General features: G+C 38.7%; 1 protein-coding gene across 2 annotated transcripts; it reads right to left on the bottom strand.

Annotated features, from left to right (window-relative positions):
* Window positions 1-608: 608 nt before the first annotated feature.
* ZNF131 (zinc finger protein 131) lies at window positions 609-14,308 on the bottom strand (the record flags this gene model as incomplete). 2 transcript variants are annotated; one of them, XM_082013457.1, is made up of 8 exons in its annotated part: window positions 609-1,262; window positions 2,714-2,844; window positions 7,092-7,314; window positions 7,417-7,780; window positions 10,048-10,192; window positions 11,724-11,825; window positions 13,295-13,433; window positions 14,145-14,308. In XM_082013457.1, 7 exons carry the CDS (start codon window positions 13,416-13,418, stop codon window positions 609-611), a joined length of 1,743 nt encoding a protein of 580 aa, XP_081869583.1. The 2 variants fall into 2 exon arrangements, with proteins under 2 accessions (XP_081869583.1, XP_081869582.1); XM_082013456.1 differs by lacking the exon at window positions 14,145-14,308 and having other exon boundaries at window positions 7,092-7,780; window positions 13,295-13,418.
* Window positions 14,309-15,785: the final 1,477 nt, after the last annotated feature.

Genomic DNA, 15,785 nt, shown 5'->3' with positions numbered 1-15,785 from the left:
ATAAAGCACTATAATATTACCTACATTGCCTTTTACTGAACTAGGTTCTTGAACACTCTAGGAACTTTGTGGAAATTTATCCAGTCAGTGTTGAAAAGGCACAGGATTTTTGTGCTCCGAGACCTTCAGCAACAATGTTTTTTCCCCAGCCTTAAAGTTAGGGACTGCTGTTAGGATACAGCAAACAGTCTGATCAGAAAATTCGCAGGTACCCAATTGCCACTTACAATAGAACACATCAGATTTTACCAATTCTTCTGCCACAGACATCCTGCAAATCTGTAAGAGCTTGCTTCTATTGGAAAAGAGGTGAAGTTACTCTTACATATACCCAGGAATGGTGTAACAATGATACAAGCTATTATGATTAAAATCCTCACAAAGCTGTCCATATCTGTGGTAGTTTCTGTTCCATGGTACTACATGAATGGGAAAGTTACTTTTCAAGTTTAGTTGTACATGAAGAAAGCTAATTTTGGTCCACTTGTACAGCTTCCTAAGGACAGCATACTGAAATGCTGACCACTGACAGTTCAAAAACCAATGTAAAAATTAACAAAAATAATTTGGTATTTCATTCCTAAACCTGTACAGTGTTGTTATTTGTCTTAGTCATCAACCTTTTCATTCTGTGTGTCCTCTGATTGTTGAGTTTTTAAGCCTTCAGCTTGTTCATGATCTTCCTTATTTGCATCATCTATTTGATTAGGTTCCTTTTCTTCTGCTTCTCCTTGATCAACACTTTCATATTCTACTTGTTCAAGGTCTGTTCCGTCTATAAGTTCTGCCTGTACTTCTTCCATCTGTATTTGATTTACATGTTCAACATGTAACTGCTCCACATGAACTTCAGCACCTTGTTCAGTCTGAATGTGTTCAACTTCCAAGTAACTGATTTGGACCTGTTCTTGGAGTTCATCTATCTGAGTGCCTTTGACTTGATTGTCCTGTATGAGGTCCTGGTGCATCTGTTCCACCGTTACCTGTGCAGGATCCACTTGTACCTGAATTACTGGTAGGACATGGACTTGCTCCACTTGTTCTATTATAGTCATTGATGTTACTGGTTCAGCTTCCACTGGAAGAACCTCTTCTGTCACTATTCTTTCAGAAATATTGTGCATTTCTTTGAGATGCCTTCTCAGCTCACTGCCTTGCATAAACCACAAATCACATAAGGTACAGTGGTTGGGTTTGTCACCGGTGTGTATTACCAAGTGATCTTTGAATTGATCCCAGCTGTTAAACACGCTGTTACAAACCTTGAAAGAAAAGATACAGTATGTTAAACAGTGCCAACAGAAATATGACAAAGTATAGCGTCTATTTCAGATCATGGCTTCACATAGTGTAGCTTCTTGCTACTTGGATTAAAAAAACACATTTGTTAGAGGTAAAAGCTGAGGAGTCAGCTTCAGATGAACAAAAGATCTGGTAGTTACTTATTCATTTTTAAGAAAAGGTGTGCTACTTTGAGTTGTGCATACCCAGGATACCTACAAAATTTATGAGTCAGTACAGCATTTGAACGTTTTCTTATTTTAACCTTATATGAAATTCACATACAGTATCATGCCCCAATAAATGCCTGGTGCTAGAGAGTTTTGGGTGGAAAGCTATTTATGTAATAATAATATACAACAAAAGGGTAACAGAAACTGTCCTTTTACTGAAGTTCTAGATGCAGTACTACTAGCCAACTTTTCCTTATCAGCTTTCATTTGCTCATGGCATTGTGAGGTTTCACTGGCTAGACTGAACTCTCCCATTTTGCCATTTAAAAAACAAACAAACAAACTTGGGTGATTTCAGCAGATAAAACTCTCTTAAAACTCCATTCCTTTAATTCTCTTACAGCTAAAAGTACTGCCTCAACTGCAGACACGATATTTTCACAAAGCACTTGAGCATACTTCCTTCCCTTCAGCTGGCACTGAGGTAAGTAGCCTGAAAACAACACACAAAGACTGCAGAAATGAATGAGGTGCCAGGGTAGAAGAGAGGGAAGCAGGGGGTGGAGAGAAAGAAAAGTGTGTTCTTATTTGAGACTGTCACAGCAGCGGGGCAGCAAAATGGCAAATAAAAATGCTACAACCAACCTCAGCTCTTATATTTTCTAGCTTTTCAGAATCAGCTTTTAAAAGGTAAGTAAGATTTATCTGAACAACTTTTCGAATGTCAGTTACATATAGTGACCAAGTACCCTAGTTATGTATCTACAGCATTTATTATTTGCTTAAAAGGCACTACAGACTGTCATCATAAGTTGGAATGACTTTCCAGACAAAGTCAATATATTGGATATCAAACAGAAGAATAATAAAATAGGAAATAAAATAGTACTTTGTATTTTGGACTTTAGTGAAGCATGCTCACAAGCGGGAAAGGCCTAGGTCAGTGCATCAAGAACCTTGAAAAGGAAGCAGAAAGATCAGTAAAATGCAGATGAACACTTACCTACCCATAAGAATCTCTCTGATTTTAAGTATTATGAGGCTCCATATCAGTAGTTCCATTATTTTAAATAGAACTACTTAGATATAAGAATTTATCTGCATGTTGTGGTTGAATGTGATCCTTATATTTATTTTACTGAGAGTAGTTCTTGGAGACATAAGCCCACTCTGGTTGCTTTTCCTGCTCAGTACTCCCACACTCCCTCAGCACAGTAAGGAGTTATCTAGCTTCAGACTCTGCTACTTCCATTACCCACCTGACATTCATACAGCTTCTTTCTTCCCTTTTTAGCTCCAGCTCCAGACTGACAGGCCGTCAGGTGACATTTGAGCGTGCTATTCCTAGCAAAACGTTCATGGCAGTTTGGACATTCAAATGGTTTTTCACCTGTTAAGATAGATACAGGGATTTGTAAGTGTATAAAACCAGCCATTTTTCTGCCAGCTCTCTCTTCTTTCCCTCTTCCTTTTGTGTAGATTAATAAATACCCTGTAAAGACACAGCCAACTAGATTATTCTACAGAAGAAGAGAAAGACATTCTATGTAAACTTTATTTATGTAAATAAAAGGGCAAAAACCTAATGTGGAGTCATAAGTCTCATTTAGGAAAAAAACAATGTAATAATTACCAGTGCCATTTAAGATACATTTAGGTTTTTATGGAAGTTGGATTACTATTCCGATGAAATATCTTAAAGAAATAGCAGCTATTTCTCCCTTTTTGTCTGATAATATTTACAATTAATGAAACAACATTAGTAAATATAGAGAGAGACACATTAAAGAAGGAAGCATTTAAATAATACGAAGTTTTATTTTCAAGAACAGTAACAGCTTATGCTCGAGAGCTGAAACTGAGCTCCATAAAAAGAATTGGCATGGAATGACCATGAAATAACAATGCATCAGTATTAAAACAACCAACCAACCAAAACCACCACTCCCACCCCTCACCCCCAAATACAGTGAAGAGAAAGCACAGAGGGACATAAATGGGCACAAGCAAAATAAAAATTCCTTTCAGTTTGGCCACTTAATTTCAAACCTGGTACCAAACACAGAAGCCAGCTAAGGACAACAGCAGAGGAGGCTGAAAACAGGTCCTGTTTTCTCTTTTTCATCCTAATTAGTATATTGTTATTACTGTCATCAAGTAGTAACAAAGAACAACTGGTGTCTTTGTTTACTAATTTCATCATGCACAAACACAATGAAATTCAAGGAACTTACAGTACAAAAAATTAGGAACAGTATGTTTCTCTGAAAGTCTGATAATTAATATGCAGAGGTACTGACACCAACATTACTACTGAAACAAATGGCTTCATGAACTCCAAAAGAGGCCGAGACATTTCAGTGAATAGCATAAGAATCCATCTTAGCGAGTTTAAAAGTCTGCATTTTCAGGAATGCAGTAGTTATTGACTATTGCGATGGAAAGCCAATAAACCCAAATTTTCAGAAATAAAGATATTCAGAAGTTCCTAGTTAGCTTTTCAAACAAAATCCACAAGTAGCCTATAATTCTCACTTATAAAGGCCACAGCAAAATGTTAAATGGTGGGAACATGCCCCTTTAATGGTTACAAAATGCTATGTTTTTGGAGACTGTTGTACAGGTAATGCAAAGGATGCTGAAATGGTGTCAGTCTTACAGGTCAGAAATCATGGACTTTGCCCAAGCAATCAATGGATACTACAGAGCAAAACTCACACTACGGACCTTGACCTGCCCTGTGATCTGATCATATTTAAATAGTTACTAGGAACAAGGCACAAGTCAGGGACACATTTATTCTATTCTTACTCAAAGTCCTCAGTCATCTCCAGCATATTCTACCAAAAGTGTCTGAAAGTGACAACTCAAAGATAATGGTGGCAATATCCAAAGGCCAAAACAACATTGTGTGACTTCTTGCATGGTGCAATTCAATGCTCTGACCTGGGCTGCACCAGTCACAGCAGTGATGGAAAACAGAGAGCGTGCCAGCTGTCTTCCCTCCTCTTTCTTCTCTGAGAAACACACTGGCAAGCTGAGGGCTAAACTCCTCTGCTAAAGGTGACAACTTGCTTTGCCTCCCCTGCGCGTCATCCAACTGAGTTTAGTCTCATCTAAGTGAGATTTTACAAAGAGGGAGGTTTTTGGCCTGATCTAATGATTACCTTTTTCTCCCTTTATGAGAATGGATGAGATTTCACTTGTCGATTTTAAGTAACTCAAAGGACAGAAATTCTGGACAGAGATAGACCAATATTGTGCTGGTCCTTTATAATCCGATATTCACAGGAAGGAGACTGCCCCAAAGAAATATGTTTTAACCCAAAGAAATTCGTAACAACTAAAACAGTGACTTTTATTTGCCTAATATGTAAGAAATACCAGGGAATTCAACCATAAAGCTACCATATCATTATTTAGATTGGGTTTAGAGAAAAATAGTAAACCTAGTTATTATTTTTCTTTTTCCCCACAAACACACCAAAGGTAGGCATTTATCAAATGAACTTCTTGGGATCATTTATTCAAGGCATGTAAATAGAGTCCATTTATTCACTCCTATGGAAGATGTTATTTGCAATTCAAAGTACAGTTCCCATGAACCATATTTTAGATTTACCCAGAATGGCAAAAACCTTGATTAATTTTTCCTAAGAAATCTGTATACACATTACTTCAGTTACAAGGTTTTCAGACAAGGGCAGATTAATTTAGCTTCTTGTATAACACCAATCAGAGCTACTGAACTCAACAGATATACATTACTTACGTGCAGCCTTGCAGAGGCTGTCCTGTGTGTTGCTTACAACTGGCAAGTGAAATCTCATCTATTCTCATAAAGGGGAAAAGGAAAATAATTAGATCAGACTAAAATCCCACCCTCTTTATAAGTTCTGGACATGACTTTGTTAGTAATAATTTTCAGAGTTACAAGACATGCAAGACATTTTTGAGGAATTTTTTTGAGGACTCAGAAGCTGCTTAAGACACTGTATACATGAGTGAGAACAAAACTCCATGGATTGCCTTCTTTTCTTTTATTGAGACAATGATAATAGCCACTGGTAATGCCAAATTCCTACATCAAAAAGAATTACTAGTGCTGATAAGGTGTCTATTTCTGCCCCAGTTGCTACTTTCATGTTATTACTGGTGGTGTGATTAAACAGCAAACCAAACTTTGTAGGACATTTTCTCCCAGGCCTTTTAATTTCATTTTAGCATTCAACCAGTGCTATACAGAATTCAGAAAGCCTTTGGCTGAATGGAATTTTGTCCATTCACCTTAGGAGATCACAGTTAAATGGTAGTATCCGTTTTGGTTTTAAGCCTAAGGATTTTGAAAATGCTAAACTGGAAGTAATTAGATTCCATGCATTATATATATATCAATATATATAAAAGTATTCTGTACGTCTTGTGATATACTAAGTTGCTTTGTCCCCAAAATCCTTTGTCACAACAACCACCAACACATTGTGATATTTGGGTTACTCTGTTAGCCTGCCACAAACTTTTCTCCGAAAAGACTTTTGTTAAGTAGCTTGTATTTGGATTGCCCATAATGGAGAAACACTCCCTGCTTCATAGGGGATTAGGATTTGACAAAGACTGTTTATAAATGGAACTTTCATGGGGCTATTGGGAATACACTGCACACAGTGCCATATATCAATACTCAGCAGTCCCATACACAGATACAAAGAAATTTGAATTAAAAGGCTTTAACAACAATAAGAAGCTGTGAAAGAAATAGGGCTGCTATCCTCCATTCGATTCTTACTGATGACTCATGACTGATATATTAAACAAAAACACCTGGAAGATCAGGACCACATATATTTTAAATTCAGAGTTATCTGTATAATGCTCAGTACCTGTTCAGATAGTAGAATTGTCAGTGAGATGAAGAAGTAGCATCTTAACCTCCCACATTATAAAGAAGAAAGAAGGAGCACAAATAATTTTGTACTCAAAATATGCCATCCGGATTTCATAAAGGCAGATTTCACAGTAAAAAAAGTGTACTATAGTCACCAGAAGTGTTTTGCTGTGTTAATTAACAAAGAAAAATCAAATCATAGATGAGATGTCAAGAGCAAGGGTGAAATTTGCAAAACCAGATGGTACAAGAGAGAATTTTTACGAGAGTATTTTATGCCTAATGCATTAATAGGCATTTGCTCAGAAGTTCTGTTAAAGAAACCCTCTAAACTGTATTCCACTGGAAGCTCACAGTTCAGATCGTATTTCAACAGAAACTTTTACTAGTAGAATTGTGAAAATAAAAGTAGCTCATCAGTTTGGTACTTCTGAAGAAGGAAACCTTAAGCCTTAAGAAATTATTTTGAAAAAATCTTTAAGATTTAATAGACTTGAGAAAGAAGCTTCATTAGCACTTTCTGGTTTTAGGTGCCTATTTTTAACCACCTCAACCCCTCAGAAGTTTACATCAATGGAAAATGAAACAAATGAACAAACAAAAAGATAAACCAGCATTTTAGTTCCAACTAGAAGCAAGTATTTCAAGACTCATGTGTTCTCTTCAGCATATTCTCTATTTCCCCAAAACATGCAAACACCCAAAGTGCTAGAGCCAAGGCCAGAAGGACAGGACTACAGCAGCGCTCTTACCTGTGTGCTTCCGGAGGTGCTCTTTAAAATGCCCAAAGTGGTCAAACTGCTTATCACAGTACTGGCATATATGTATTTTTTTGCCAGGTCTTTGCTTCTTGCTGGCACCACCTTCATCAAGGTGGTAACAGGTGAGGTGCTGTTTCAAAGCACTCTCTCGTAGGTACCTTTTATTGCATATGTCACACTTGTAATTCTCAGTAGAGTGTGTTTTCATGTGTTCCTTAAAATGGTAAAACAATTTAAATGAACGGTTACATTTCTCACAGTGGAATAAATTGTTCACGTGTGACAGCTGAAGTTCCACGATTTCAATACCTTCTACCTGTTTGCATGAGGGATCAGTTGCACTATCACCTTCTTCCTGGATCTGGCATTTTCTCTCTCCCTGACGATATTTGCTGGTGATATCTGCCAAAAGAGCCAAAGCAGACTCATCTGATGTACCCGTTGTCTGTATGTACTTTATAGACTGCTCTGCAGAAGCTACTTCTTCAAGTGTTTCGATACTGTCATCTTCGACCTCAATCGTCCCTTCAGCAATCTCCACCTCAATTTCAACAGGCTCCGATTCTGCAGATGGCAGTGTTTCTGTGATAACATTAGAGGTTTCAGCTATCTTCCTCTTTTTCGGTTTATTTTGACCTTGTGCTTGATTTGATTCTAAGGGTGATGAATTTTCTTTGTTCCTGTAAAGCATTTGCATAAACATGGTTAAGATCCATAAGTATTGACATAACAATTCCTCCCAATACTGAGCTTCTGCATCCAACACTCTCTAGCTGTTTCTCAAAGAAGCTGAATAATGAGTGACCACATAATCTGTGTATATGGCAGAAGCTAATTTGTCCTTAATCTACACTCCTTAGAGCTGTAAAATAGCATGGTTAAAGCTGCAGAGCCTTTGATGTAAGGCTGCTAAAGTGTTTCAAATAGCTCTGCTTGAAAGATGCAAAGCACCCATCAAGAAGAATGACGAGTTAGCCTAATGACATAGGTTTATTTAAGAAACTTGTGAAATTCTATACTTGGAAAGAAAACTTCCCCAAAGGAAGGAGTTCTTTGGCCTGCCTACTCAGAAATAAGATTCAAGTCCTTCCTATGCTATTAACCTCTTAAGCTCTGGAGTGTGTGTAATTACCTGGAGCGATTACAGCTTGTTAGAAAACATTACAGCTGTGACTTCACACAATGATTATTATAACATCTCATACTTCAGGAGAGCACACAGCTAATAGTTGGGGTAAAAATAAAAGCCACTGGGCTGTGGAAAGATTATTCTAGTTTAATTTTCTGTGCTTAAACACAACTCCCAGCTCTGTTCCTGTTCTTCCCGCATCCACACACACACAAACCCCTTCCTCCAAGGTGTAAGGGATAGCATCCCATCTCAAACACAGACAGAGCTGAGTGGGCCAATGCTTTCAAGTCACACCCTAGATCATCTGCAACACTTATGTGCTGGAGGTTTTACTACTGATTATCAGTTTCAAAAATAAGTGGCTATCTTTCCCTTGAATCAGACTGACAGAAGTAAGCTGTGCTTTTATGTTCCTTTGCAGCCTGATGAATCCTTTCACATAGTCTACTCCCTACCACTTTGACACTTTCTAGTAACAGGAGAGATAAGGCTTTGCCCAGTATGTCTAAGTCATATGTCAGAGATGTGTGGCTAATGATGTAATGCAGGATACAGCTTATTAAACTGCACCTTACTCTATTTAGACACAGGAAGACAGAGGAGCTAAACTTACAGTTTCATCTAGCCTGAATTTCTGATGTCTAGAAGATGACAGTTACTTTGCAAATTACTGCAAGAAATTCCAGGATCACATACCAAAAGAATAATCTGCTCAGCAAAGTGGAGACTACTACCCTTGACCTCACTGTGTGAAACTTTGAATGGGGATACACGCATACAACACAACTGCACTTTAAGGAATAACAGCTGGTTGCTTTCTTTCTAGTCTATGCGATGTGCAACTCTTCAATGCATTATACAAATACTTCTATAATCATCACTACTTCGGCTGAAGTTTCTGAAGCTTACTCCTTTCAGTTAAAGCTCTGACTGAGGCAGAGTATTGCAATTCTTCCCCCTCTTACTGTGGAGGAGAAAACAGAGACTGACAGTGGTACTCAAGTTTATCTAACAGAAAAAAAAAACAACCCTGAAACGAAAAACCCCCACAAAAAACTTTTCAAGATCTATGAAAAATCACTAGCTTGCATGTGTGTTCGATAAGCAAAACATTTGTTTCCTTATAATACAAGAATTACAGCATTTACTAATGATGCATAACCAACAAACTTCACAACATTATACAACAGTGGGAAATAATTGCAGGCTGGACAGTTTAGCTTGATGGATGGATCCAAATCCTGGTTCAACAGCTCTACCAGTGTACACTGACTCAAAGTGATACTGACGAGAACATACTTTTTCAGTTTCAAGTTTCTTTTAAATTCCTCAAGCAGACAGCTACGGTCTGATTTTGTTTTCCTGAGTAATAATTTAAAAAATTTTCTTTTGGTGGTACCATGCTTAATCTTAATAATGTCCAAAAAAGGGTGTTTGTGGGGTTGGAGGGTAGGACACTAGAAATGTAAAATCCTGTATCTTTCCTATAAAGAAAATTTTACATACTTATCCAGCTCTACTGCCAGTCCACAGAATAAGCACAGAAAAAGTTAATTCAGAAATAAATGCTGATGTTGAAAACAAAGTTCCCAGTGTATTATGTCATGGAGGGTTTTTTTAACAAAAACTTTAGCTGGCTACTAGAAGAACTTGGGCTAATGGCACTCTCCTTGGCTAATGTGTCTATGGGGTTCCAGGATAAGGAACAGCACTGCAAAATACTGTCAGCCAGCTCTCATAAAAGGATTCTTCTGATTATACATTTCAGAGTTGGGGAGAAAAAAAAAAAAAAAAAAAAGAGGCATATGGGTTTACCTGATTTCAAGTGCTTTGATTGCTTCTAACATCTGTAGATACTCAGCGGCTTTCCAAACATCATTTGCTTCTTCCTCACCTTGGACCATTAGTTTTGCTGTATACGTGAACTCAATTAGGTGACGAAATGCCATGTTACTTACACCTGTATACAGGCAAGAAAAACAACAGTTTCCTTTAGCAGTTCCTCAGTCTCACCTATCTGATGAATCTTGCACACTTGCCTGCTCACCATTTTGCTCACAGTACTGTAGCTGCCAGTTTCATTAAGATGATACTTGAAAAGGCTCATGTTGGAATAAAACTATACAAACATGTGAATCTGGAACAACTACAGAGTTACAGCCCAATAAAGATAAAAGGAGGGATGGGGCTCTGAGCAACTTGATCTAGTTGAAGATGTCCCTGCTTATTGCAGGGGATTGGGCTAGATGACCTCCAAAGGGCCCTTCCAACCCAAATTATTCTACAATTCTATGATTCTGAGGATAAGATGGACAAAAAGCTGTTTGAATAATAAAAACTACAGATTTAAACACAAAAATACAATCTCTCTCAAGAGACCTTTGAGCAGCAAGTTACTGGAGGCTGAAATATTGCTCCAGGAATTTGCTCCCTGCCTACCAGGCAAGTATTGCCTCATGTCTATCCTGTTATTGCACCCCAGCCAAGGCACCTGTCATTGGCCATCACTGTCAGCCTTGTTCATCTGATCAGAATGGCTGTTATCAGGTTTTGTGGTTTAACACCAGCCAGCAACTAGGGTTAAACTGAGCACCATGCAGCTGCTTGCTTACTCCCCTGCCCCGCTGAGATGGGGGAGAAAATCAGAAGAGTAAAGTGAGAAAAGTTGTGGGTTGAGATAAAGACCGTTTAATAGGTAAAGCAAAAGCTGCACACATAAGCAAAAAAAGAAATTCATTCACTACTTCCCATCGGCAGGCAGGTGTTCAGTCACCTCCAGGAAAGCAGGGCTCCATCATGCGTAATGGTGACTTGGGAAGACCAACCCGATCACTCCGAACATCCCGTACCCCCTTTCTTCTTCCCCCAGCTTTATATGGTGAGCATGAAGTCATACAGTACAGAATATTCCTTTGGTCAGTCGGGGTCAGCTGTCCCAGCCCAACTTCTTGTGCAGCCCCAGCCTACTGACTGATGGGGTGGTGTAAGAAGCAGAAAAGGCCTTGCCTATGTGTAAGCCCTGCTCAGTAATAGCTAAAACATTCCTGTGTTACCAACATTGTTCTGACACAAATACAGAACATAGCCCCTTATGAGCTAGTATGAAGAAAATTAACTCTATCCCAGCCAAAACCAGCACACCAGGGAAAAGATTATATATCACACTGCTAGTCCTAAAAACATACAGGGTCTGCCTGAGCTCCACTAACCACATATTCAGGGGAAGAAAAACAAAAGGGGGAAAAAACCCACGCACAGAACCTTACACTTTCCCTTCCAAAAGATTTAATTCAAGACTGTTCTTTTTAATTTTCCTTCAGGGGAAGTTTTTCTCCAGTGGTGGTAGCTGCCTCAGAAGAACTCAAGAGCCGAGATCTAGAAAGCTAATTGATATTATCAAGCATGTATGTAAGCCCATACTAAGGACACTAAATTAATTTCCAGTTTGGGCACACAACTCTGAAGGTTCTTATAGGCACAAATCAGATTACCTTCAATCTCCACCAAGGGCTCCTGAGTGAAATCTTGGAAGAATTTGTAAAAGAACTGGCTGCAGGCAGCAAGAACAGCTTTATGAGCTTTGAAATGGTGACCTACAAAGAGAGAAAAAAATTTTGGATTAGGATAACATCTTCCTCACTCATAGTGCAAAATAAGTGCAGAAGCAGAGAAGAGACCACCCAGTCTACAAATCTATGCCAGCAGTATATAGTCACCTAGTATGTCTTCTTGTAACATGGGATACTACTGCAGCTAGCCTGTTTCATCTCATGCAGACCCTTGCTGACATCACTGACCTTGCTGAAGCTCTGCAACTCAATCAGGTGGAGGACCCACTCACTCCAGTGCTTCCCTTTTCAGATATTTAAGTTATGTGAAATCCCTATGCAAATTTTTTTCTGTATGTCTTGGACTCAGCTCTCAGGTTTTATCCTGGTACTCCTTGGTTTTTGCTGCTCTTACAGACTGATGTATTATATCACCACTTCTGCCAGCATAAACACCGCTGCAGAACAGAATCAGTTCTGCTCTGCTCTTCCTGTTTTCCAGACTGCATATTCCCCATTACTGCATTGTTTTTCTCCCTGGGGCAGGTGTGAACATTCATAAAGCTCCATGGGATAGAGATAAGAGAAGCAACATGGATTAGAACTATACAGCTACACACAAGACCAGCTTTGAGCTCGACACATGGATTTCGTTATACCAAAGCAGGAACAAACATTCAGGATAAGTTTTGTGCAAGCGCTGGCAGTTAAACTACAGTGATTCCCGAAGGATAATTTTTTCTTCTTTTGCTTACTTTTTTCTAATCTGGGCTCTGTAGAACCCTTTTCCTTCAAGAGACTTCTTTCTATCCTTTTAAAGATCAGGTGGTACCCCTTTAGTTAAGTCTGACCTAGTGGACACTGACTATTTTCCTTGAAGTCCTCATCCATTCTAAGACACGTTTGGGATAAGAAGCAATCTTAGGTGATCTATCAAACACCACCTTTTCTAAGGAGATAATAGGCACTTACACCTCCATCATCCTTTTAAACTAATACTTATGTCCTTAGAACACATATAAAAAGAAAAGTGAGTGCTTCTACCCTAATTTTAACTATAGATTGAAATAGTAGGCAGATACCAGAGAAGCAAGAAGTAAATCTTGTTTCAAGGTGTTTCAAGGTGTGTTTTGTTTTGTGTTTTTTTTTAAAACACAATATTTGTACAAATTGTCTGCATGCAACCAGTCAGCTCAAGTTAGAGAAAAATATTTTAACAATGTTTCGGAAATCCTTAGACAACACATTAGAGTATAACATGTTTCAAAGCAGTTTCAAAGTAGGCTTCTGTCTGAAAATATTTAGCCCCTTGTTTGGAAAAGCAAAAGCAAAATTATTAATAACTGCTGGAGACTGTTCACCCTGAGATTTTAAATGAAACTGCAAGCAACTCGCACACCAGCAGAGAACCAAGAATTTGTTGTCTAGTTTGACAACTGACTTGTGACGAACCCAATCCCAGCACAGCTTTCAGAATTCTCTGTGTGCTAACTGGTTCTCAGGCCCGTACATACCATCGACAATCAGAGTGATATCTGTAAACTGGTCCTGCTCACGTTGTTCATTCAGTCTATCCAAAATAACTTTATAGTGTTCAGGGAATTCCTGGATACATTCCATCGTTTCTTCAGCTTCCATGGCAAAACAACTAGTCTGCAAGAGATGTGGTATGAGAGTAAGAATGCTGCGCCACTCAGTAAATACTATGCGCAGTCAGGTTAGTATACAAACATGAACTAGCACTTTTCAGGGACTACAAAACCAATAGAAACACTAAATTGCCTTGGTAACAGGTTTACCTGATTTTAACTGACAGATAGGAAATGGTAGGGTTAATGGTGTGGAATATCGCTTTAAATATACACATGAAAAAATCAGTCAAAGTGGGTAAGTGGTAGAATTTCTTTATTCTACAGATTCAGCAGAGATCCACCTCCCTCAAAGCAAATACTGCAGGGATATAACACCTCCACAGCTAACTATTCAATGACAGAATCTTTACACAGTTACTTCTTGCAATTCCACCAGTCCACTCTGTGGAAGAACAGCTCTTAAAATTTTCGTATTTAAGTCAGATTTTGCACCTAACGAACACAAGACATTTCCATTCTTTAAATAAGGATGTAATAAAGTAGCACTTTTCAGCTTCTGAGTAAACAGGAGTTGCCAGGGATTTACTATGCTGTCATGCCCAAGAGCAAAGATCATCTTATTCACCCATCCTACTTACACTTCTCCCCCTGCAAGGTGAAAAATTCTTTGCCAACCTTTTGAAAGACACATATGCTTGTAATCTGATGGCCCTTCCACCCTTACCTATACAATAAACATAGATGGAGGTGGGAGTTGCAGAGGTTCTCAAACCTGAAAAGGTTTAGTAGAACTCTGTGCCTGTGAACGAGACGCAGATGTTAGTCTGCTGCTTATGCAAAGAACCTCAGGAAAGAGTCCTTCAATAAAAGTATTTCACAAATTAACTCCAGGCAAAATGACTTCAGATCTATGCAGCAGCACTGATCTTCAACCCCCACATTCACACAGCTCACACCAATGCCCTAGAAGCAGCAGACATTTCAAAGTCACATCAGCACAGAAACATCGTTTCTTTTCACAGTCTACATAATTTTGAAGAACACATAGTTTCTGACTAGGCTTGAATGAGTTTTAAAGGAATTTGAGGCATACCCTTCACTATACTGTTACACTTACTAGGGACAAAAGGAAGAAAGTCAGGAGAGCAGGAGTGTCAAATCAATGAATGGATGGAAATTTCTGGTGTGGGAAAGAAGCAGTTTTCTTCAGAGTGCTAGAAGAAACTAGAGAACTGGTGCTCCCTGACTTCTGGTGCAGGTTATGTTTGTGTGTGATTAGAATTGGAAAGTCCTGAGTCCAAAACTGTTACATGTACTAACCACATCTGAGCTGAGGCTGCCAAGCTTGCTAACTGCCCTATACGGCTGTGTAAATTCTACCTCACTTGCAACAAACACACATATGGTATATGGGATTCGATAGAAGTAGAGAGGTGAATTACCTGGTTATGATAAAAGCAAAGTTATTTTCTTATGACAAACACCCAAGTAAGGGAAATTGTGGAATTCCTATTTTCATCACAAAACACACTCTTTCTTGCATCTCAGGAAAACTGGCCCATGGAGAAGTCATTTTGCCAGAAGCATGAAAAAAGCAGAGTAGAAACAACCACTTATGGAAGTGTACCTGCTACCACTGCTTTCCCAAGCAGATCCTGAAATAACTATCAGAGTCTTAAATGTGACAAAGACGACCAGCCTGTAAGGGCAAGAGTGAAGGTGAGGTGGAAAGGAGCAGATGCTGCTGTATTCACTTCACCCCATCTGTAATGATGGGTCTAAGACAGATGACCAGCAGGTCCTGCCTTTCTTCTGTCATTTAGTATTCCACATAAAGTGTCCCACAGGAAGTTGTCAGTCATTTACTTCACTGTTTAATTCTTCTTGCCCATTTTTGACACACCATAAAAGGACAGATGACTTGCAGTTAAAAGCATAATTCCTTAAAAGTTAAAACAAACAAAATTTGACCCCCAACTCTCATGATTTCCACCTACCCAAATGCAACTAACTTCCAAACTGAATGTTTGTAGGGATATCTTACAAAAAACCTTCAAAATAATAGAGCAACCTCCCTCCTACCAAATCTAGGAAACTTTTAAAAGTTTCTGTATTTTGCAGAACACTTAAAAAACAGGAATGAGAAAACACACAACTTATGATAGCTAGTTTATTGTCATGAATTAACACAGAACTAGTAAAAAGTGTGAATTCATTGTGTATCTAAATGCAGCTGCAGCATCCATTGAGCATTCTCATTTTAAAAACTCTGTGATACTGCAGAAAAAAGCCCAACAGAACAGCATATATTCAATAAGAGGATGACTGCTTTGGAAGGGGAAATGAAAGGTACTGTCCTCAGAGAAAACCAAGAAGCCAAGGATGGCAGACAGAAGGTGCCCCTTATGAGTAG

Source organism: Phaethon aethereus, assembly GCF_964289735.1.
Source record: "Phaethon aethereus genome assembly, chromosome: Z".
Lineage (NCBI taxonomy): Eukaryota > Metazoa > Chordata > Aves > Phaethontiformes > Phaethontidae > Phaethon > Phaethon aethereus.
The sequence above is the reverse complement of the archived record's forward strand: the minus strand, read 5'-3'. Positions and strand labels throughout refer to the sequence as shown.